At 55.2% G+C, this 21,723-nt stretch overlaps 7 protein-coding genes across 7 annotated transcripts; 3 read left to right on the plus strand and 4 right to left on the minus strand.

Moving 5' to 3' along the window:
* Positions 1-871: 871 nt before the first annotated feature.
* On the plus strand, positions 872-3,465 carry B0T15DRAFT_485534 (uncharacterized protein; the record flags this gene model as incomplete). Its single annotated transcript, XM_062866295.1, has 5 exons — positions 872-1,260; positions 1,326-2,451; positions 2,512-2,596; positions 2,655-2,740; positions 2,839-3,465. 5 exons carry the CDS (start codon positions 872-874, stop codon positions 3,463-3,465), a joined length of 2,313 nt encoding a protein of 770 aa, XP_062721864.1.
* A 1,201-nt stretch (positions 3,466-4,666) lies between these two features.
* B0T15DRAFT_575293 (uncharacterized protein) lies at positions 4,667-8,521 on the minus strand (the record flags this gene model as incomplete). Its single annotated transcript, XM_062870986.1, has 3 exons — positions 8,296-8,521; positions 4,734-8,239; positions 4,667-4,683 (listed from the first exon to the last, which is right to left on the minus strand). The coding sequence occupies exons 2-3, from the start codon at positions 8,167-8,169 to the stop codon at positions 4,667-4,669; spliced, it is 3,453 nt and encodes a 1,150-aa protein (XP_062721865.1). The 5' UTR covers positions 8,170-8,239; positions 8,296-8,521.
* Positions 8,522-8,978: 457 nt separating this feature from the next.
* Positions 8,979-10,071, plus strand: B0T15DRAFT_556837 (uncharacterized protein; the record flags this gene model as incomplete). The annotated part of the gene is made up of 4 exons (XM_062870430.1): positions 8,979-9,049; positions 9,105-9,241; positions 9,477-9,635; positions 9,702-10,071. The coding sequence occupies 4 exons, from the start codon at positions 8,979-8,981 to the stop codon at positions 9,914-9,916; spliced, it is 582 nt and encodes a 193-aa protein (XP_062721866.1). The 3' UTR covers positions 9,917-10,071.
* A 2,533-nt stretch (positions 10,072-12,604) lies between these two features.
* On the minus strand, positions 12,605-14,386 carry B0T15DRAFT_511935 (uncharacterized protein; the record flags this gene model as incomplete). Its single annotated transcript, XM_062867945.1, has 3 exons — positions 12,605-12,788; positions 12,852-14,188; positions 14,249-14,386. 3 exons carry the CDS (start codon positions 14,384-14,386, stop codon positions 12,605-12,607), a joined length of 1,659 nt encoding a protein of 552 aa, XP_062721867.1.
* A 1,200-nt stretch (positions 14,387-15,586) lies between these two features.
* B0T15DRAFT_435539 (Prefoldin) lies at positions 15,587-17,195 on the minus strand (the record flags this gene model as incomplete). Its single annotated transcript, XM_062865820.1, has 4 exons — positions 16,845-17,195; positions 16,720-16,790; positions 16,541-16,665; positions 15,587-15,932 (listed from the first exon to the last, which is right to left on the minus strand). The coding sequence occupies exons 1-4, from the start codon at positions 16,909-16,911 to the stop codon at positions 15,587-15,589; spliced, it is 609 nt and encodes a 202-aa protein (XP_062721868.1). The 5' UTR covers positions 16,912-17,195.
* A 120-nt stretch (positions 17,196-17,315) lies between these two features.
* Positions 17,316-19,124, plus strand: B0T15DRAFT_218153 (P-loop containing nucleoside triphosphate hydrolase protein). The gene is made up of 3 exons (XM_062862767.1): positions 17,316-18,119; positions 18,185-18,635; positions 18,691-19,124. The coding sequence occupies exons 1-3, from the start codon at positions 17,476-17,478 to the stop codon at positions 18,910-18,912; spliced, it is 1,317 nt and encodes a 438-aa protein (XP_062721869.1). The 5' UTR covers positions 17,316-17,475; the 3' UTR covers positions 18,913-19,124.
* Positions 19,125-19,335: 211 nt separating this feature from the next.
* Positions 19,336-20,990, minus strand: B0T15DRAFT_398025 (uncharacterized protein; the record flags this gene model as incomplete). The annotated part of the gene is made up of 2 exons (XM_062864934.1): positions 19,336-20,734; positions 20,821-20,990. The coding sequence occupies 2 exons, from the start codon at positions 20,988-20,990 to the stop codon at positions 19,336-19,338; spliced, it is 1,569 nt and encodes a 522-aa protein (XP_062721870.1).
* Positions 20,991-21,723: the final 733 nt, after the last annotated feature.

Raw genomic sequence — 21,723 nt, forward strand, 5'->3', positions numbered from 1 at the left:
CGTGCCGCATTCATGGATCCACTTGTTACTCCGACAAGACGCAGATACACCCTCCTGGCCTCCTCTACTGTCGGGACGGTTAGCCTGGTCGCCCGCTATGCTGGCAGGCTGTGTTCGAGACTGACAATATCATGAGGCCAAAGAAGCGAATATGGCTTTCTAAAGCCGGCAATATGAGCCGAAATAGTTGTATTATATTTGGCCCGGGATGGCAGCGGTATGGGACAATTAGAGTCGTTTGTCTGTAGATGTCCGGCATTGCCGAAGATAAGGGTTGGGGCTAGCAGAGAATTAAGGTATGAAAGGTTAATAAGCGGGAGAAGGTTCATTCGGTACTATGCTATGGCAGGTGGCCATTTCAGCCCTGGCCAGGTAAGTCCGTCGACTTCCGTTGCGTTTCCCGCGACACCATTACAAGTAGCCCACGGTGTTGCATGTGAGGAGAGGATAACTCAATGCTCGGAACCATCCCGATGTGCGTTCTACTGTCGTACCCTTGCCCAGTAGTCTACGTAGTAGTCCCCGCTGCCAAGAACGTGCATTTATTCACACAGCGAAAACACTGCCTCGGGTTCCCTGCAGCCCCGCACTGGCACCAAGATCCAGGGGTCTTGGAGATTGGAGATTGACAGTTCAGATCGACAACGGGAAGAGCTGAGTGCAAGGGGGGAGATCAGGGGGTAATTCGCGTGACAGTTGTCACGATTGCCGCGGCAAGCCTTACACCCTGTATCACCATCCGGCTCCATGAAATATGCCATGTGCCGCACGTTCTACTCCACAAGGCTTCTTCTACATACAACCTTCCGTTTATCCCATCCAAGGCGCTTGCGCAGGAAGACAAGTTCGGGGGTGAACAACGAACAACGTGATGTCGACAACATCAGAAGTGGCGCCTCTCACGGCGCCAATATCTGTGAACCTCCCAGACGCGGTCGACATCCTTAGCGAGGACCAGTGGGGGGTTCTCATGGCACTCATGGACACAATCATACCAGCAATCCGCATCCAGGACGCGTCACAACCCTCCAGAAAGCATGATACCTCAACGCTCTGTCTTCCTAGCGCCCAGTATTCCGAGACAGCCATCAAGCTCCGGAACGCCGTTGCTCCTCTCGACCCACCAGCCGACGCACTTGAGGCCTACCTTGCCGAACGGCCCTCGAACAACCCTGCCTTCACCCAACTCCTAAAATGCGTGCTCTCAACCCTCCCTCCCAGTAAGCAACGGGAGCTACGCATCCTCCTAGCCATCTTAAAGTAGCCCACCACCACCCCTCTAAGCCGGCCCTGACACTGCTTTCACTAACACCCGACACCCCCAGCACACGCGCAGGCGGCCTGATCCTAACCCGCCACGCCACCCCATTCCCCTCCCTCCCGGTCACCGACCGCGTCAACATCCTCCAGCACTGGGGCACCTCGCCGCTGTGGACGTTCCGGTCCCTCTTCAAAAGCCTGACCACGCTCGGCAAGCTAGTCCACATCCGCAGCAGCGCCACCTTCTCGTCCCTAACCGGCTTCCCCGCCGTGCCGACGAGCTGGATCTCCTCCTCCTCCTCATCATCCACCTCCCACTACCCATTTGAATTCCTGCAATTCCACCCCCCGCCTTCCACCAACAACCCAAAAACCCCCGTCGAGATCTCCACAGACGTCGTCATCCTCGGCTCCGGATGCGGCGCCGGCGTGGTCGCGCACCGGCTGGCCCGCGAATTCGGCCCTTCTTCTTCCCTGCAGGTGCTGGTTCTCGAGAAAGGGCGGCACTTTGACGCCGGGCTTCACTTCCCGCTGTCGCAAGCCGCGGGCTTGGCGAGCATGTTCGAGGCCGGCGGCGTGGTCGAATCGGACGACGGGTCCATCACCGTCACGGCGGGCAGCTGTTTCGGCGGCGGCGGCACGGTGAACTGGAGCGCGGCGCTGCAGACGCAGGATTTTGTGAGGCGTGAATGGGCTACTAGCGGCAGCAGCAGCAAGGAGGGAGGGTTGTTGGAGTTCTTTACGGGGGACGAGTTTCAGGCTTGCTTGGATCGTGTGTGTGAGGTCATGGGTGTTGATGGGGAGGTGGTGACACCGAATCATGCGAATCGCGTGCTGCTCGAGGGGGCGGAGAGGTTAGGGTACAAGGCGAAGGTTGTGCCGCAGAACTGTGGGGGCAGCGCGCATGATGATGGGTATTGTACGCTGGGGTGCTGGAAGGGGGAGAAGAAGGGCCCGGTGAACGGCTGGTTCCCGGAGGCGGCTAGGCAGGGGGTAAAGTTTGTGGAGGGGATGCAGGTGGAGAGGGTGCTGTTCGAACAGAAGGGGGGGAAGAAGGTGGCGAGAGGCGTCCGGGGTGTGTGGACGTCGAGGGAGGGTGAGACGGTTGATGTGGTTGTCCGGGCCAAGAAGGTCGTGGTCAGCTGCGGGACACTTTGGAGCCCCGTGGTGCTGCTAAACAGTGGGTTGAAGGTAAGTAAAGACAGGAATGGCGGGGATGACAACGAGGAAGTGCTAACAACAACCACCCAGAATCCTCACATCGGCAAGAACCTGCATCTGCACCCAGTCAACTTCGTCTCGGGAATCTTCGACGAGGACGTCCGCCCGTGGGAAGGTGCGTCTCAACCCCTTCGTTTCAGCCCCCGATAAATCAGAACTAACAACCCAGCCAGGCGGGAGCCTTACCTCGGTGGTCAGCTCCTTCGAGAACCTGGACGGCAAAGGCCACGGCGTCAAGATCGAAGCCATGTCGATGATGGTATATACCAACCCTCCCCACACCTCCCCTTCCCTTCCACAACCCCCCTCCCTGCCTTCAAGATAAGGTAACTAACTGCACCTCACTCATCCCACCAGCCGTCATTCTGCCTCCCCTTCCTCCCCTGGACCTCAGGAACAGACTTCAAACTCCTCTCAGCCCACTACCGCCACGTGAACACCTTCATCGCCATGGGCCGCGACCGCGACACCGGCCACGTATACCGCGACCCGGACTCGGGCCGTCCGCGCATCGCCTACACGCCCTCAGACTTCGACCGCGCCCACATCCTGCGCGGCGTGCTCGAGCTCTGCCGGATCCTGTATGCCCAGGGCGCAAGGGAGATCCACCCGTCCATCGCCGGTTTCCCGCCATTCGTCCGCCGTGTCAAGGAGGAGGGGAATGACGGAAAGAGCGAGAAGGAGAAGCAGGAGTTTGAAAGGTGGCTGAGCAAGTTGCAAAAGCATGGCAACAAGCCCCCCGTGACGCCGTTTGCGTCGGCGCATCAGATGGGCACGTGCAGGATGAGTGCGCGGGCGAAGGAAGGGGTTGTGGATCACCGCGGACGGGTCTGGAGTACCGAGGGGCTGTATGTGGCGGATGCAAGTGTGTTCCCCAGTGCTAGCGGTGTGAATCCGATGGTGACGGTCATGGCGATTGCGGATTGGATTGGGAAGGGGTTGTGCGAAGACTTGAGGGGCGGGGGGGTGAGTGCGAAGTTGTAAGTTTTGTGTAAATGCGTGGAGAGGAGGTGTGATTAGTACGTTCTGGTGTCTGAATAGCAACGCAGCAGACAATCCATCGCTATTGTATAAATGATGACGAAAGTAATAAAGACATGATCAATCTGGGCCGCAGCAACACTCAATCGCTAGCAAACAGTCTACCGCCCCATCCACCTTGAACCGTCAAAACATATGCACCCTCGTCGACGAGTGGAACATGGCCGGCAAGAAGCTCTGGGTGTCGTTCATGTTTTCCACCGCCGTCCGCAGGCTCTTGGGCGTCCTCTTCAACACTGCCGTCGCCAGCGTCTTGTCGAGGTGATCGGCGCGCATCTCGAGCAGCTTCTCCACCACCCCTAACACGGTGTGCTCTCCCAGCAGTTTCACAGCGAGCTTTCCGTGTGCCAGCACCTTGTCCAGCATGTCCTCGCCATCAGAGTCATCATCCTTCTCCAGTGTCTCACTGTTTCCTCTGTTTTGGCCCTCTCCTCCTTCCTGGCCCGCAAACGGCTCGGCCGTCGGCCCCCCGCCGCCAAGAGACAGTGGAGAGTTCAACTGAAGTCCTCCGACACCTTTCGTCAAAGTGTTCAGGCTCTGTCGTCCGACTTGCATCCCAGCATGAAGCTTCTCCTCGCTGTCCATGGCAGTCATCCTGCTCCGGATGTAGTCGTCCAGGATGTAGCACATCTTGCGCTTCTTGCGCATCATGTAGGTCTGCCAGACGTTCACCAACCCGGGCTCGGGGGTAGAGTCGTGAAAGTCGATGGCGCCTGTGGCAATCCGGTGGCCGTAGAACTGACCCGGTACAGGCCCAAGTTCCAGGTGGCAGAGGAACCAGTTGGCACCCGGTGCCCCAGAGAAGCGAGCCAGCACCCACTCCCCTGCGACGAACTCGAGTTGCGGTTCCTGGATGAAGTCGACCATGCGGCTGACGAGGCGCTCCTCTTCGGTGTTACCGCTGTTAGGATCGTCCTTCGCTGTCTTATCACCGTCCTGCTGTGCGTCATCGATCTTGTCGTCCTCCTTGTTCTCACTCGGGTCGTTGCCATTGTCATTGTCGTCGGCGGCCACTTCCTCGCCATCGGTTATCTCCCCCGGTTCCTCAGCCCCGTCTTCGGCAGGGCCTTGTTTGCCAATTCTAGTAAGGTTCATGCCTTTAAGCAACCGGGCACCCCGCCTGTCACCTTCCCCCTTGTCTTGCTCACGCAGCACCTTCGCCTCGATAGCTTCAATGGCGTCCAGCTCCTGCTCAAGAATGCGTCTCTCACAGGCAAAACTTGTGATTACCCGCGCGAAGCCGGTGCTGATGGAGCACCAACCGGATATCTTATTATGTGGACTGGCGGCTTTGGCGATCTGCCCCCGCAGCTTGTCGGGGTCGATCATCGTGATGATGACGCGCTGAATGTCGAAGAGACCCTCAATTCCGGAGTTGTTGACAATGATGGGGTTTGGTGAGATGGTATCCAGGTCCTGCCCCTGAGAGGCATGCTTCTGGATGGTGTACGCACTAAATCCACCGTCTTCGAGCAGCTCAGCCTTGATGTCCTGAAGCTCCGCGGGCAGACTTGACTTGAGCTGATCGGTTGGCCTGACCAGATACTCCATCACAACTTGATCAACAGCTTGCCATGCTGGCCCGGGGGGTAAAGTTTGAGCTTCCTCGTACGGCGGCGGCGGATCGGTGACGATGTCTGTCGGCTTTGCATCAGGGAAGGCCTCTGCTGGTTGTGGAGTTGGTGGCTCCACCGGAACTTCCTTCGCCGCTGGTTCTTCCGCCGGCGACGAATCGTTGTTGCCCTTCTTGGAACGACTGAAAGAGGGCATTTTCATGCTCTTCCCAAGGGGGACCCTTGAGCCTTTCTTTCCAACACCCTCGGAGCCCGCCTCTTCCTTCTTGGCTGGTGGCGAGGACTTCCCCCGTAGAGGGAAGGTTGAGGTCAGGAGCGATGGGGGCGATGACATCAATGGCACTGAAGGCACAGTGGGCCGCTTGAAAGGCGAGGGCCGGGTCTCGGCTGGCGGAGGAGAGACCGCAGCTTCAGCCGCCTTTGTCTCTTTCTCCTTCTTCAATTTCTCCCGCACCTCTTTCTCCCTTCTGCAGTGTTCTCTGAGATACCCAATGATTTTGGCAAAGACCTCCTGCTGATGCTTGAGCTCCTGAAAGCCGGTCTTTTGGACAAGCTGCACGATCCGCTCCAGCCAGTTCAGCGGAAGGTTCGTGTGCTCCTTGTCTTTGGCGAGTTCAATGGCGTTCCGTAACGTCTGAATGATGACATGATACGTAGCCACGATATCGTTCATCTTCACCTGGACACGTTCAGACAGAAGAAGGTTGTACCGCCGGCTCCGATCATCGATATTTCCGTACGCTGCATGAGAAACAGGGTACATCGACCTTCCACGGATGGGGCTACCGATCTCCATGCCCGTCCAGTTGAACACCGAGATGTCGTTGTGAGTGATCACGACCTCGTCCAACAGCCGAGCCAGGGCTTTGATGTAGCCTTCCGCAGGGAACGTGGGGAACCGGACCCCCAAGATGCCCATGAGTGCATAGGATCTGTCAGTGGCAATCTTCGCATCGCGCTTTCCTGACACTTCCAACACGCTCTGGGCAGAGAACCCAGACCGGCGCATTCCCTGCTGCCACCCGCTGAGCTGGTGGACATGTCCGAACTCTGCCACATACTTCCGGTCCGCGAGGATGAGAGATTCAGTCTCGGCAACCAGACACTGAAGAAGGAAGTTGATAGTGTGTTGTATGACCTCTCCTTCCTTCTCCTGCTCTTCAAACTGTTTGGGGAGTCGTGGAAGGTAGTCTTTCACCCGGGCAAGGAGCTCGCGCTTCTCGGTGTATTCCTTGGTGTTCCTTCTTTTGTCGCGGCTGAAGTCAGCTGAAGCAAGGTAAACGGCCCGGGCAATTGCAGAGGTTGCGGTTTCCATGGTCAGGCTACCGGGGATTCGGACCCCAAGCGCTCCAAGAAGAACGATTATCTGCTGAGCCGTCTCGACTCTTGCGGCCTCATGGCTGGCGGTTGCCTCGATGTCCTTCGGATTCCCGGAGCGACCTGTGTGCTTGCGTTCGATGCACTTCTGTAAGCTACTCCCCGCTTCTTCATCGCGAAGAATGTCCTGCTTCAGAATTTCCGCGTTCAAGAACCCTTGGGGTCCGGGAGCAGTGACGGAGGGCAGGTAGATGTTCCCGGTGTCTCCGCGTGTGTAAAGAGCAATGAAAGGAATCGTGTAGTATAGGTATCCCAGACTCTCAACCGGCCGGCTTAGGAGTGTCCATTGGGAGTTGGCGTAGAAGGTTGTTTTGCTCATGATCAGTTCCTGGAGCGTCCAAGCCCGAGTAGACCACTCCAGTTTCGAGCTTTGGATTTTCTCGAAGCCGTCAATGTTGGGCTTCGAGTCTCCCAGGACAATCTGATACGCTCCCGTGCTCCTGTTGGCTTCGAAAAGATCCCAGTCTTCCACAGCATCCGCCTCGTCAGACGGACTGTCCAGTTGCACCAAAGTGAACTCGGCGGCGGCGTACCAGTCACCCATCAGTGACAGAGACTGTGACAGCTCTCCAGCATCCTTCTTGTCGATGCAGCATGTGTCCGTCCAGAAGTAGCATTTCTCCCGCTGCTGAAAATGCTTGTACTTGAAAATGTGATCGGCATTCCTAATGGACTCCTTAATCTTGATGGCCGATTTCCATCTCTGGAGACGCCGGACCATCTCGTCGAGGGCATCGCGGAGACGGTGCTGATTCTGGAAGTACTGGATGTCGGCCTTTACGACATCATATGTCGCTTGCGCCTGTTTAAGTTTCGCCTCGGCCTTCCTCAACTCGCCTTGGACGTCTTTGACTACCTCACTGCCAACATCGCTGCTAGATGTGGAGCTAGGTGTCCCATCCCCCTTTCCGTCAGAATCTCCCAAGTACTCCTTCATCTTTTCATCAACCTTTTCGTGCATTTTGCCGGCGAGATCGCTGAATATCTTGCTCTCCATCTCCGCAAAGCGCAGTTTTGTCCTAGCCTGGTCCACTCCATCCTTTGCCCATCCGAGTTTGTCGGAAGCGCTCATGGCCTTGAGACGGCGGTTCAGGAGGTAGCTAATGCTGGGGTCATCGACGTTGGCGCTTTCACCAGATCGACCCTTGGCATACAGCCTTTTGATCAGACTCTCCTGCTCCTTAAGGTCGAGCTTGCACTGCTCTAGAACCAGGTCCACATCGCTCTTCATGTCAGCGTCGTTGCTCGCGTTGCTTTCCCCGGAGTCCTCCTTGGCACGTTCTAATGCTTTTCTCCGGGCGTCCTTGATGTAGTCGAGCGTGAGTTCCTCCCCTTTCCAGCGGTGCGATAGCATGCAATACTGCCCGCGGACGCCGATGGCGGGAAACTCTACGAGGTCGCCCGTGTCAATGTCGAACATGCGGAAGGGGAGCTGGGACGGAGGGAGGTCGGGAGCCGAAAGGAATTCGACGTCCCGGAGACCAGCAACGGCATACTTCGGGTCCTCCACAAAGGTAGGTTTGAACCATGGGACAAACCAGAGGTTCATCAGGGCTCGGAGCTTCTCAGGACTCTCCCCGAACTCCTTGAAGGTCTTGGCGAGCATCTCAGGCGTCAACTCGACCTTATCCAGCATCTTGGCCCATGCATCTCCCTGCAGTTTGGGTGAATCGAGCGCCATTTTGACCGTATCCATGACGGGCAATCAGAGGGTGGAAAGACCGCGCGACAAAATACCACAGGAGCTAAGGCTGTCCTAGGGGAGCCTTAGACAATGTCAGTGTCAATTAACAGGACCTTATAAACCGTGGAGTGTACATACCGTTGGTTCGCTGTTGGAATAGCGTAGGTGGTGATGTTCTGCGCGTCCCTGTCACCCCAGGTGATGTCGAGGGGTCGCCCCAATATAAAGAAGAAACCTCCAGCTTTACCCCTTTCCCTTCGCTCACTCTCCAGGTTGTTCCCCATCCTCTGAGCCATTCGTCCAATCTGGCCTTTGAACGGCATGAGCGGCAGAATGCAGTGTAATCCACCCACTCCGGTGCAACATCCTGCCGAAGCAAATGAACGTGCTTCTGTGCTTTTCAGCTCGTCTGCACGTCGTGTATCACCAACGACGATCACAGTCGCGGTAGTTTTATTTAACCAGTGGTTGTGTTAACCCCGCCTGCATGATAACCTTCAGCTGCCATCGTGCAGACCCTGGCCCAATGGCTCGCAAATGCCATGAGACAGCCACTGCTGGATAGGGAATGGCGTTGATACCCGATGCCCGGCCTGTCTGACTGATCGACTCTTGTGTTCCGTTGTCCAACCAAGTGTTAGTTGAGTTCCGCGAGTGCCGCAGCGCTCCCAGCTTCGGTCACTGTCAGTGACTCTGTCTTTTTGGATGTTGGGTCGGTCCGCCCCATTTGAAAGTTTAATCTGAGCCTGCCCCAGCCTACTTGCTTGTTGCTCCATCAGCGTTCTCGGCATCTCATCGCCTTGCCAACTGTTGATTGAACGATGGCATCGTATCACCGAGTTCTTCAGGTTCACGGCCGGTCTGTCAAGCAGAAGAGCATTGAATGCGATTAGTATGTACCACCATGCTCCCACAACCACTGTACTGGGACCTGATATCGGACACAGCGATATACATCCTTGGGACATCCTGATCAACGGCGAGAGGTGGGCCGGCAAGGTTCGACTGGTGGGGTTCGTTGACTCCTTCTACCTGCTCTGCTACTCGGGGCAATCCAAGTTCGAACATGGCATTGTCGTGTACAGTTCGTACCCTTCTGTTACCAGGCACAGCCGTGCTCACAGGTTGACCATGACATCAAGAGGATGACGATACCATCCGGAGCACGCTGCAAAACGCGAAAGTCGATCCTGAGAAGATCGGGTTGAGGGTTGTGAACAAAGAAAGAGTCGAGCGGGAGGTCGACCCAGGTGCGTTTCGGCCCTACTTGAGACTTGTCAATGAGGAACATGTGACTGACATGGTGTCTGCTTATCCAGAGCCTCTGAAGTATTTCCAGTTCGAAAGCGAGAAGGGCGGGCTTGACTACAGGATCACCAGCCTCGGCCATACAGTCAGCCTGAAGACCCAATATCCCACATCGTCCTTGAAGAAATATGAGATCAAGCTCCGGAAAGGCAGAGACCCGGTCATGAAGAGTACGTAACCCCAGAACAGCCCGACTCGGATGCTTCAGAACAGGAACTGACTAGAGCACTGTAAAGAGCGGATCAGACGTGGAGTCAAGCAGCACGACCTGTGGGATCTGATCCATGATTCTATCCGGATAGGCATTATCACGCAGGCCCAGCTGATGGGGATGATCATCGGCAAAACCTACGGAGGGTCAGTCTTAGAAGACGTTACCAACAAGTATTTCGATGGGCTTGCTGGCGCGAGCGGATCCAAAAACCTGTCCCTGTCAGGCGAGAGGATGTAGAAAAGCGAGCGGGGTGCGTGAAAATTTCGCTGGAACCATCATGTTAAGGTTGTATTGGCGGGATTCAGAATCAGAAGGGAGGTCCAGTTTGAATCTACGGAACCTTAATACTGCCAGTAGCTCTTTCCCCGTGCTTTTGCCTCCGCTTCCAGGTCATGTTAGCGCACCAAATTCGCACCTTCCCTGTCTATGCAATTGCCTAATCTTCCGAGTCACTAGTGCTAACAACCTAGATCCTCTCTCAAGTCTCGCCATCGGCTAACGTGCATTATAAGCGAGCCGAACATATAAGCGAGTCGAACACTTTTTGGCACAACGCGTCTTCCCTCCACCTAAACATTAGTTTTTCTACAACCTAACTTGTCTTCTACTTCAAAAGAAGCCAGGGTAATTTTAGCCCTCAAAGCTCTTCAAAACGACAAGGAACTAAGCCTTCGAGCCGTAGCCAAGCTCTATAACGTGCCAGTTACGACCCTCTACGACTGGCGCGCTGGCCGACCTGCACGACGTGACACTACGCCCAACTCGCGCCGGCTCACCGATTCCGAAGAGAAGGCTCTTGTTCAATATATAATTGAGCTATCTGAGCGAGCTTTTCCACCGAGACTACGTGGTATAGAAGATATAGCTAACCAACTGCTATGCGTATGCGACGCGCCCCCTGTCGGCAAGCTCTGGACGTATAACTTTGTCAAACGCCAGCCAGAGCTCCAGATGCATTATACGCGTAGATATGACTACTAGAGGGCTAAGTGCGAGGATCCGAAGGTTATTGGCGAATGGTTTGCCCTTGTGCAGAATGTTAAGGCCAAGTACGGTATTATAGATGACGATATCTATAACTTCGATAAGACTGGGTTTATAATGGGCATTATCTTCCTAGGTATGGTGGTTACAACCTCGGATGGTCGTAGCAAGGCGAAGCTAGCCTAGCCTGGCAATTGCGAATGGGTGATAGTGATCTAAGGCGTCAATGCCCTTGGCTAGGCTATCCCTCCATTTATTATTTTAGCCGCGTAGTACTACCTTGCCAACTGGTATACCAAGTGCAACCTCCTAGCCGACTGGCGCATTGCAACTACCGAGAATAGCTAGACTACTAATATAGTTGGCCTTGATTGGATCAAGTACTTCGACTACTATATAGCGCCTTGGATAAAGGGCAAATACCGGTTATTGATCCTTGATGGCCACAAAAGCCACTACTCGACCAAGTTCGAGCTCTACTGCCAGTAGAACAACATTATCATACTCTATATGCCTCTATATTCCTCCTACCTCCTCTAGCCACTTCATATTGGCTGCTTTGGGCTGTTGAAGCAGGCGTACGGTCGCCAGATCGAGGACTTAATACGCGCGTATATGAACTACGTCAGCAAGCTCGAGTTCCTTTGTGCCTTTCGCGCGGCCTTCTTTGCCTCTACCACCAAGAGGAATATCCAGGGTGGTTTTGCAGGGGCTGGCCTTATGCCGTACGATCTAGAGAGGGTGCTTTCGAAGCTAGATATCAAGCTTCATACACCAACACCCCTAACCTCACGGCCGGGCATTGTATAATCTTAGGTCTTCTAGACACTATACAACCCTCGAGAAGCCGAGTCATAGTCAATGCTTATCAAGACTCGCATTGCCAACCATCAAAATAGCTCCCCGACTTTAATATTGGCTGCTATAGACCAGCTTACCAAGGGTACGATGGCTATAATGCACCAGGTAGCCCTCCTTTAGGCAGAGGTGTCTTCGCTCCACAAGGCTAACGAGGCGCTAAGCAAGCGCCAGAGAGCCAAAAGAACACGTGTACGGCTTGGAGGATCACTTACTGTGCAGGAGGTACAGGAGGTGGTAAGCCAGGGGGCTGTAGGTGGGGAGGCAATGCAAGAAATACAGCTGGATGGTAGTGGTGCTGGGGGGGGGGGGTTCGTACGAAGGTTCGGTGCTGTGGTATGTGCGGCAAGCCTGGCCATAATGCCCGCACTTGCCAGGAGGGTGCAGAAGGGTCTGATTCATCTGTTTCTGATGTAATTGTAGTTGGTTTTTAGTGTTGTTGCATTACAATTGAGGGTAGTTGTTATAGAGTAGTGGAGAGTGTTCGGCTCGCTTATATGTTCGGCTCGCTTATAATGTACGTTATCGAATTCTCAACTGCATTAAAGATGTCTTGATCTAGCATTAGCATGTGAATAGCAGGACCATTGCAACGGTGAAAACTCAAGACTTGATGGGGCTCTCCTTTTGGCTGTTTGGCACGCCCGACGCCGTCGTCGAAGGCCCCTTGTTACTACTGAAAGGATGCTGAACAATATGTAACTCAACGCAAGCCCATTTGGGCTGACCATTTCTTCCTGTGGCCCACTAGCAAAGAAAAGCAATCAGGTAATCTCAAAGTCCATAAACCATCCACCCTCAAGACGCCATCGCCATGCAGCATAGTCCCATACGGCCTGTACCAACCGTAACTGAGCCTCTGAGCCTTATCATAACGCCAAATCAAGCTTTGTCTAACGGGCGAGAACGAGCAGAATGACCACACCCCAACGGCCATAGCGAGCAGGGCCCGGGACATTTCCCCTTGTCACGGATCTCGTCACTTCTCATTAACCTCTGGCCCCCTGAAAATACCCACGCTGTACCCAAGCAACCTTTGCGAAGGAAGGTGGTGACCACCGCTAGAAACCTAGGAGAGCCACGCTACTGCCCTGGCCGTAGATCGCACACCTCAAACTCCAGAGACTTCGATTCATAAACGTGACCCTGCGGATGTCCGGCGTCGACGTAGAGGTTTGTAACCGAGTGTGGGTGGAAGGTCTCGGTCCGCTGGCAGGATAGGATGTGCGGTAGGCCCGGGGGGTTCGTCAGGCGGAAGATGCCCCATCTGAACTGTTGTTAGCAACCGACCCCCACATACCAAACGGATAGTACCAAGGGCGAAACTTACGAAGGGTCGTACAGCGGTGCACACACAATCGCGATACTCTCAGGCATCATGACCTGGTAGCCCGCCTGGGTATGCAGGTCGCGCGAACTCATGAAGCAGGTCTGCGTCGGGTGGGTGTGGATCCAACCGATCACAATCAGGTCGTTGTTGATGCAGAAGTCAAGCATGCCCGACTCGTTCTCCGTCTCGCACGTGTCGGGCGTGCACTTCTGTTCGGGGATGATCAAATGCGAGATGAAGAGCGCGTTGTTTACGGTCGTGCCGCAGAGCATGCCGCACATCTCTAGCCCCTTTCGAGTGTTGCCTGCTGCGATCTGCAGGAACTTCTGCCGCAGTGTACTGGGAAGGAAGACCGGCCGGATGGGCTCGCCGTTCTCCAGATAGGCAGCTGGTCGAAAAGTAACCCTCTTCGGCTTCACAGGGTCGGCCACCGCTTTTGGGGGAAGAGTAGGCGCTTCCTCACATATCGTGCTGTAGTCTTGGACTGCATTGGAAGGCAATAACTCTTTGTCAGGCCGAGGCGGCGGCAATACGGGAGAGGACTCTTCGAGATATAGCTCCTTTTCGGGTCGAGGTGGCGGTCGAACCGGGAACCTATCCGCATGGCACTCTTTGGGAGGGCGGGGCGGCTGCATTCTTGGGCCTTCTGCGGCCCCTCTTGAAGAAGGACGGTCATATTGCAGAGGTGATGACTTGCTGATCGAAGGGTAGTAATAAACGGCGGGTCGGACGAATTCCTCTGGGCCATCGTTGTCTCTTCTGTAGTGGTCGGAGCGATCCAACTGACGGCGAGTTGCTTCCATTTGACTGCGGAGTTCATCGTCGTCCATATGAGCCGGAACAGACCGTTTACTCGACTCGCCCGCCCTGTCATTCCGATACCCAGCCACTCTCCGCCTGTAATCGTCTTCTTCTAGCCCGCCTGCTGCCCGCCTTCGTCTGCGCATCTCCTTCTTGGCGAGATCAACAGCAAGGTCTTGGTGGTCGCTCGCATCGAGGATACTTGCGGGAGATGCATAGCTCCATGAGAGCGCTGGATCGTTTGCGGCGTATCTAGCGTAGGACGATGTTGGCATGTGCCGGGAGTCGGGCGCCGTATCTCGTTGGGCGGCGTATATCTTCATCCACTCGTCGTATACTTGATCGATCTCGGGCCGCAACGTTTCGAGTGTCTCTATGACGCGGGGCATGCGCTTCTGGAGTGGCTTGATTGCCTTTCTAGCTTCCGGCTCCTTGGCTTGTGGATGCTTGACGAGGTACTCGAGGACAAGGGTGGAGTAGCGGAAGAGGACTAAGTACGCCTGGGGAATGTTCCCTTCGCGCAGGTAAACTTGACCCTGGCAAACGACAGATATGTCAGTGCGCGATCAAACACTGACATTGGGTGGCGGACAAACCTCATGATGAATGGTCTCGGCTGCCCGCGCCCAGTACTTGAAGCTGATGCGCGGATTCCATTCGAATTGTTTTGCCTTGTCGATTAACTCCTTTGAACTCATGGGCTTGCTGCCCGTGCTCAGGTCCGTGAGGTTCATCTTGACTTGCATTGGCGAGCGGCAATGTCTGGTTAACAACAGGCCGCCCCTCTGAGAAGCTGACGCAACGGCGCCGAACACTGGAGCTACCGATGGATGGTTCTGATATCGATCACAATCATCGTGCAATTCTGGGTTTCTTTCTGGAGGAAATTCGATGCCTAGATACTAGAAGAACTTGATCCCGGCGAACAGGCAAATGCGCAAGAACGTGTTTGGAAGGGAAGAGAACCTTGACAGCAAGCTGCCTGTTGATGGCCGCGTAACTACAAGTTGACATTTGACCCCGCCATGGACCCACTGGGTCAAGGTCTTGGGAAACAGGCGGGGCAGCTGAATCAGCTGAAAGCCTGATGCCTCAGGCACCCTGCTTGCATGGTCAGGGCGTCGTGCACGCACCATCGCAAATGCCATGGCTTGGCAGCCATCCGGAGGCATGGCAAGCCCAGTCGACGTCAACTTCTGCTGAGTCGCTGTTTAGACGAGCTGAACTGCGACGGAAATGTACCAGGTAGAGGTAGGTAGGGAGGTCCTGTGTAATGGCTGACCTATTGTCCTACCTCACCACGTTCATATTGCTCGCCTGAGTTTTGCGGTCAAAATGGTGGCACCCACGGAACAACCCGAGAGCAGCCACGGTGGGTACAGAGGCCCATGACTTTGCTCCTGTGCCGACTTCTTTCTTACATTACCTTCCCTGGACGTCGGAATTGCCGGCCAGTATCGTTACAACACGAATCTCGCCTCTAAGGTTCCCCTGTCCTCCCATTATAGGACAGCAAAATTGTTGAACAGCGTCCGGTGTCGTGATTTGTCGGAGGAAATCGGTCTCTCGGGATTAATCGGGAGTGCATTATCCCTTGTCTCGAAGCCCAGCAAAACACACCATCCATGGCGCCAGGACCCATGGCCTCAGCCTTGTTATGTTTGGATTGGACCAGAAGACGGCAAGGCTGGCCAGGGGCTGTCCCGAAATTTCTGTTATAAGAAGGCTTGCCATGACCTGTTGAACTTTTCTCACCATTGCCTTCCTCATCGTCCCCCTACCTAGTTCGTCTTCGTACTCCTGCGGCGTGGTTTCTGCTGCGTTTTCCAAAGATGGCCTCTGCTCACTCCTCTCATCCCGGGTCTGGGAATGCTCAATGCCAAGGTGATTTCATCCTTATAAGGACGGAACCTCCATTCGACCACAGCGCTGACCTAACCCTGCGTAGCAAGCATCGAGGCATCCATGGACTTCCTGAGTCTCGATATGGGTCGACTCTCCATCCCAGCCGAGACCTGTCTGTTCAGCCTCCTCAGCCAGTGTTTCACCCGGATCAAGAGCATCTTCAACCTCCATGACCCCCAGAATGTCCTTGAAGACCCATCCGCCTTAGACCGGATCCTGAGTACCATATTCGACACCGCCTCTGTCGCCTTCGTCACCGAGAAGTCAGTGCGCATCATCGCCGGTCTTGACGACCACGACAAATCATGTCTGTATGTGCAGGCTGTGGCGGGGATGGCATTGTTCTTCCGCCGCCTGAGCGCTGCTGGCGCTGAGCTAACAGCCGGATCGTTTTCTCGGGAGCTCCAACTGTTCGCCGAAAGTGAGCAGCGCCGGGCCATGCTCGACAAGATCGGGAGCACCTCTTTGTTCAGCTCATGCTATACCAAGAGCTCCATGGCTGACTTCGTCCTGGCGACCATTGAAAAGGACGGGGATGCTGAGCACAACGGCGGGTTGCCTCTCGCCAAGGCTAGGGAAAACCTCTCGGCCGACAGTGTTGCGTGGGGTGGCAGCCGCCCATATCAGAACATGGGTCTGCCTTGGGGGTTCACGATTATGGCTTTGAACTGAGATCCCAAGGGCTGTAATCTGTATATTAGATGTATCACCTCCATTGCGATGGACCATAGCGTGGCGTTGGGGGTATCTTTCAACGTTGACAAATTCACCTCGTCATCATGCCGTTCCGTCCTTGGCTGTGATGCCATCATGCCTTAACCGCCTGAGCTCCGGCGGTTTGCGCGCTGGTCTGGACCTGGATAATCTCGCCCTTCTTCTTCTCGATTCTGCCCTGCGCTTCCTTGATTTGTGTCTCAAGCCGGGTGCTTGTAAGCGCAGATTGTGTCAGCTTACTCTAGGCAAAGGCGAGCTGCTGGTCTTACATTTCCTTGTTGATGAACTCTAGCCGCCCGCTTACGGTGCTCTCTGCGTCTGTCTTCTCTTGCTTGAGTAGCACGGGGCCGATGAGTTTGTAGATGGTCTCGCCATCCTTCAGCTTGCCAAATTCCTGTAACTCATCTCAGTCATTGCCCCATCTCCTTGCAGAGAACCTCGAACGAACTTTCTGTACTCCAAGATTCTCCTGTCTTTGAGCCTCAAGTTTCTGTCTTGATTGAACAATGTCCTGAAGGTCTATGCACCATGTAAGTGAATGTCAAGTGTCAGAATAGTGCATGACGGACCTACCTTGTTGCAACTTGGTAAACTCCTCTGAGAGGGTTTGTAGTTTGGCTTGCATGTCGGCCATGTTCATTCAATGAGCCTGTGGCCTTGGTCGAGGATGGTTCGGTCTGCAAAACGGCGTCCAAAAAGCTTGATAACTCGAACCTGGTCTCCGGCAGCTGTTCCTCCTGTGTGGGTCGATTTGGCTGGATCAGACTCGAAGCTTTATGAGGAGCTCCGCAAGTCGAAAACCGGGCTTGAGAGCTGGGTGTTAGTGCTTGGCTGGGACTTTGGCTACGACACTAACAGATATGAAAGTGCCCCGCCGAGCTAAACAGTTGCGTCAGCCCCGCGCTCCCGCTTCCTGGACAACGGGGATCGACGGATGGATTCCAGTCCCTGAAAATCAACTTCAACGACGATACGATTCCGCCCGGTGCTCCCCTGGCAACCACTGCAACACAATCTCGGGGTTAGCTCACCGGAGTTCACATTGAAGAGTCCTTTGCTTAGCCGTCAGCATAAAGCGAAAACTTGTCTTGCGCACCGCTTTCTCGCCGTGCGCTGGATCGATCTCTTAAGCAACCCCAACACAAAACAGCCATCAATCCTGTCATACCCACCGGAAAAGACCTGACGAGGACGGCCGCACATCATGTCCAACACGGACTTCCTCGACCGCGCGATCAAGCAGGTGCGGCTTGCCATCGACGCCGACAATGCCGCGCAATACGAAAAGGCCTACCAACTCTACTACCAATCCCTCGAACTTTTCATGTTGGCCCTAAAATGGGAAAAGAACCCCAAGTCGAAGGAGATGATTCGCGCTAAGACGGCCGAGTACATGGACCGAGCTGAAAAACTCAAGGCGCACCTTGCCGACGCCGAAGGCAAGCGTAAAAAGCCCGGGATGGTAGGTGTTAACGGCACCACGACAGGGGGTACGGGCAAGGGGAAAGAAGCTGGTGAAGACGGAGGGGAAACACTGGATGAAGATAGCAAGAAGTTGCGAAGCGCGCTAGCGGGGGCTATTCTGCAGGAAAGGCCGAATATCAGGTGGGATGATGTCGCCGGGCTGGAGCAAGCGAAGGAAGCTCTCAAAGAGGCCGTTCTGCTGCCTATCAAGTTCCCGCACCTGTTCCAGGGCAAGAGGCAGCCATGGAAGGGAATCTTGCTGTATGGACCGCCGGGTACAGGCAAGAGTTATCTCGCCAAGGCGGTGGCGACGGAGGCGAAGAGCACGTTCTTCAGCGTGAGCAGTTCGGATCTGGTGAGCAAGTGGATGGGTGAAAGCGAAAGGTGAGCCATAACATGTCCTGAGGTCTTCCACGCCACCAGAGCATACTGACAGGGTTGTTCCACAGGCTAGTCCGCCAACTCTTCGCCATGGCCCGCGAGAACAAACCATCAATCATCTTCATCGACGAGATCGATGCCCTGTGCGGCCCCCGCGGCGAAGGAGAGTCGGAAGCCTCCAGGAGGATAAAGACTGAACTGCTGGTCCAGATGGACGGTGTAGGCAAAGACTCCAAGGGTGTCCTGATCCTTGGAGCAACCAATATTCCCTGGCAGCTGGACGCGGCCATCCGCCGGCGTTTCCAGCGTCGTGTGCACATCAGCCTGCCTGATTTCGCAGCGCGGACAACCATGTTTAAGCTGGCCGTCGGCGACACCAACACGGCGCTGAAACCCGAAGACTTCCGCGAGCTGGCGAAGGCAGCGGAGGGGTACTCAGGTTCCGATATCAGTATCGTGGTGCAGGACGCGCTGATGCAGCCTGTGCGCAAGATCCAGCAGGCGACGCACTTCAAGAAGGTGCGCAACCACCACTCTCCTCTGGTAATAGTCCATGCTCACTGACCTTTTTCAGGTAATGAAAGACGGCAAGGAAATGCTCACTCCCTGCTCGCCGGGTGATCCCCAGGCAATAGAGATGACGTGGGAGAGTGTGCCATCGGAGGAGCTGCTGGAACCGGTGGTCGAGAAGAAGGACTTTATCAGGGCGATCAAGGCTAGCCGACCGACCGTCTCGCAGGGGGACCTCGAGCGGAATGAGGAATGGACTAAGGAGTTTGGCAGTGAGGGAGCATGACCAAGCGTATTGGGAGGAAGAACAATGTTTGGGCGGACATTTAGGCTGGCGTGCGGCGTTGAGAGAGAAAGCAATGGTTCCAGAATACATATATCATGGACAGGGGCTTTAGGCTCCCCCTGAAGATTGATCGCGATCTTTAGAAGTCGAGGACGTTGTCGGACTCCTCCCAACGACATGGCCTTTCCTTCAAATTCCACGTCGTCAAACACTGCAAGTAGTGATATCTGAGAGCCGGCAGATCAGGGTTCTTCCCATTTTTATCCCATGGTATGGTACATCCCACTGGAGAGAATATAAGGCTTGGAGACACACAACCCCATAACTCCGATTACCCAACCCAAGACCCGGACAAGAACTCCAAGAAAAGCAAAGAGACATCCCACCGAAGCAAAGGTTTCCAACAAGCCAGTCACAAACCGCCTACTCAGCGGTCACGGACTTCCTCTTCTTCTTCTTCTTGTGCTCGCCGTCGCCATTGACATCCACCATTTCGACATCCTCGCCGCCGACGCTCTTGCGCTTCTTGTCCTTCTTGTCCTTCTTTTCCTTTTTCTCGTCCTTGATTTCCTTCTTCTTCTCCTTCTTCTTCTCCTTCTTCTCCTCCTTCTTCTCCTCTTTCTGGGCATGGTGGTCGATCATCTCATCGTCAATGTCCATGTCGTCGCCATCACCCAGAACCGCCTTGATGGCCTTGTCCATAGCCTCAGTGTTCTTCATCGGTTTGGTGCCCTTAGCGTACCACTCCAGCCGCTGCTCTAGTTGTTCGCGCATAACCTCGCCAAAGCGCCTGGTGGGCTTTTCAGAGAAGTTGTCAATGCGACTGGCAATGGAGCACTTGTTGGCTAGATACCGGGAAATGCGGCCCTTGACCTTGGGACCGGCACGTCCGATGAAGGTACTTTGGTAGAGAAGGCCATATTTGGGCGTCGCGCCCTTCGTCTTAAGCGCACGGAAGAGGGCCTTCTCAGCGCCGAGAATCTGAAGCGTTGAGGCCGGGTACTTGGCCAGGTTGGTCAGGGAACCGGCATGCGAGATGAGCCGGGCTGCGACAGGGGTGCCCAAGATGACTTGCAGATTGGGCGCGACGTCGCCCATCTTCTTGTCCAGGGACTCCGCGAGGATGCGCCGGTAATCGGCCATCTTGGAGACGTTCCGCGCAAGGTCCTTCACCATTTGGAGATCGGTCTCGCTGATGTCCTGCCCCATGGAAACCTTTGCCGCTTGAACGATGGCCTCGGCCTTGTCCTGATCCTGGTTGAGAACGTTTGCTAGGTCGTCCACGCTCTCGTCGGTGAGCGATCTCTTGTCACCCACGGCCAACACAACCTTAGCATAGGTGCCGTTGTCCGACACGATGCGGATGAGCTCGGGGAAGTGCCAGCCGTACCACTCTCTCACACGCATCGCACCCTGGTTGATGCCCTTGTCGAGCGCGTCTAGTGTAGCAATGCCCTGAATGATATGGTTGTCGTTCTTATGAACGCTGAACTTCACCTTCGCACGGGAGTAGGCATGGCCGAGACCGAGCTGGGCACGGTTGATGTCGCCCTCTTGAAGACCCTTGAGCAGTTTGTTGGCATGGAGACGGATGCCGCGCAGAAGTGCAGCAACGACTTCGGAGGTATCAGCAGCCTCGCATTGAACGCCGGGGAAGGTGCTGCTAATCTCGCCCGCTAATCTCTTGTCGACAACTCCCAGGACGATTTTGCTCTTCTTTCCGCTTGTCTGTGGCAGGTTGAGTTCCAGGGTGTTCTTGAGATGTTCCGGCATGATGCCCTCCGAAATGAGGTTAATCGCTTCCAAACCGTGGGCGGCAGAGCTTCAAGGCGTTAGTTGCGATGGCCAAGCAGAGCTTGCCAACCGTAGCCGGGACGCAGCGCGGTTGGGTTAACACGGCGAACTTACGTCCAAGGGTTGAAGCTGCGCAGACGGACCATCTTGCCAAACTTGTCGAGGCTCTTCATCGCATCCTTGACTTCGGGCAGCTCCAAGCCGACGGTGTCGGCTTGGTGGGCGACATCAAAAAGCGAGAAGCCGACGGCGCTCTCGAAGAGCAGATGATTGACCACCACCATCTTGTTGAACAATTGGCCTCGAATACGGGGTAGCGGTAGAGTGTCCCGGGGTGGTGGCGGCGTTGTCAACTTCACACAGCTGTACAGCGCAAACACCTCGTCAACGCGGATTGGCACTGCTTCCGACAATTTTTTCCGGCAGACCTGTGAATTGTCGGGTGTAGGAAAATTTCGCGAGAAGCTTTGGGTGCACGGATCATGTGGGGTCTGGGACTGCCGCTGACCCGCACCTGGTGACAGTTCTCTCACCTGGCAGCTCGGCAGTTGCAGCTGTCAGTCTGAGTCCGAACGGTGCTCGCATTTGTTGGTCAGGGAACGGCAACCCAAGCCGGGCCAAGATCGGACGACCGTTGTCTCAGCCCTACGACCCGACACCCCCGACCTGCGCGTTTGGGGACTCACGACGTGCATGTTGGTTTCGCTGTTATTGGCCTAGGCTACCCTCATTGACATGATTTCCGGCTGCCGGGATCTGACAGCCAGTCGTTCATCGCCCAGTGGACATGCGGATCTCCCGGCTCGACGACCCAGAAACATCCGTCTACGTACACTTGGGTAGTGTCCAACATGGGCCTCCCACAGGATACACCGGCTTGGCCGGCCGTCCTTGGTCTGGACCTTCCGCAACGGGAGAAGCTATCTTAATGGTCTGCTCTCATACCACCAACCCGAAGAACGGCTTGGAAAGCTGACCGAGGACCATGCATCATCTCGGCCCTTCGCCCTGCACGGC

The sequence above is a fragment of the Chaetomium strumarium genome (genome assembly GCF_033439665.1).
Source record: "Chaetomium strumarium strain CBS 333.67 chromosome Unknown B0T15scaffold_4, whole genome shotgun sequence".
Taxonomy (NCBI): Eukaryota; Fungi; Ascomycota; class Sordariomycetes; order Sordariales; family Chaetomiaceae; genus Chaetomium; species Chaetomium strumarium.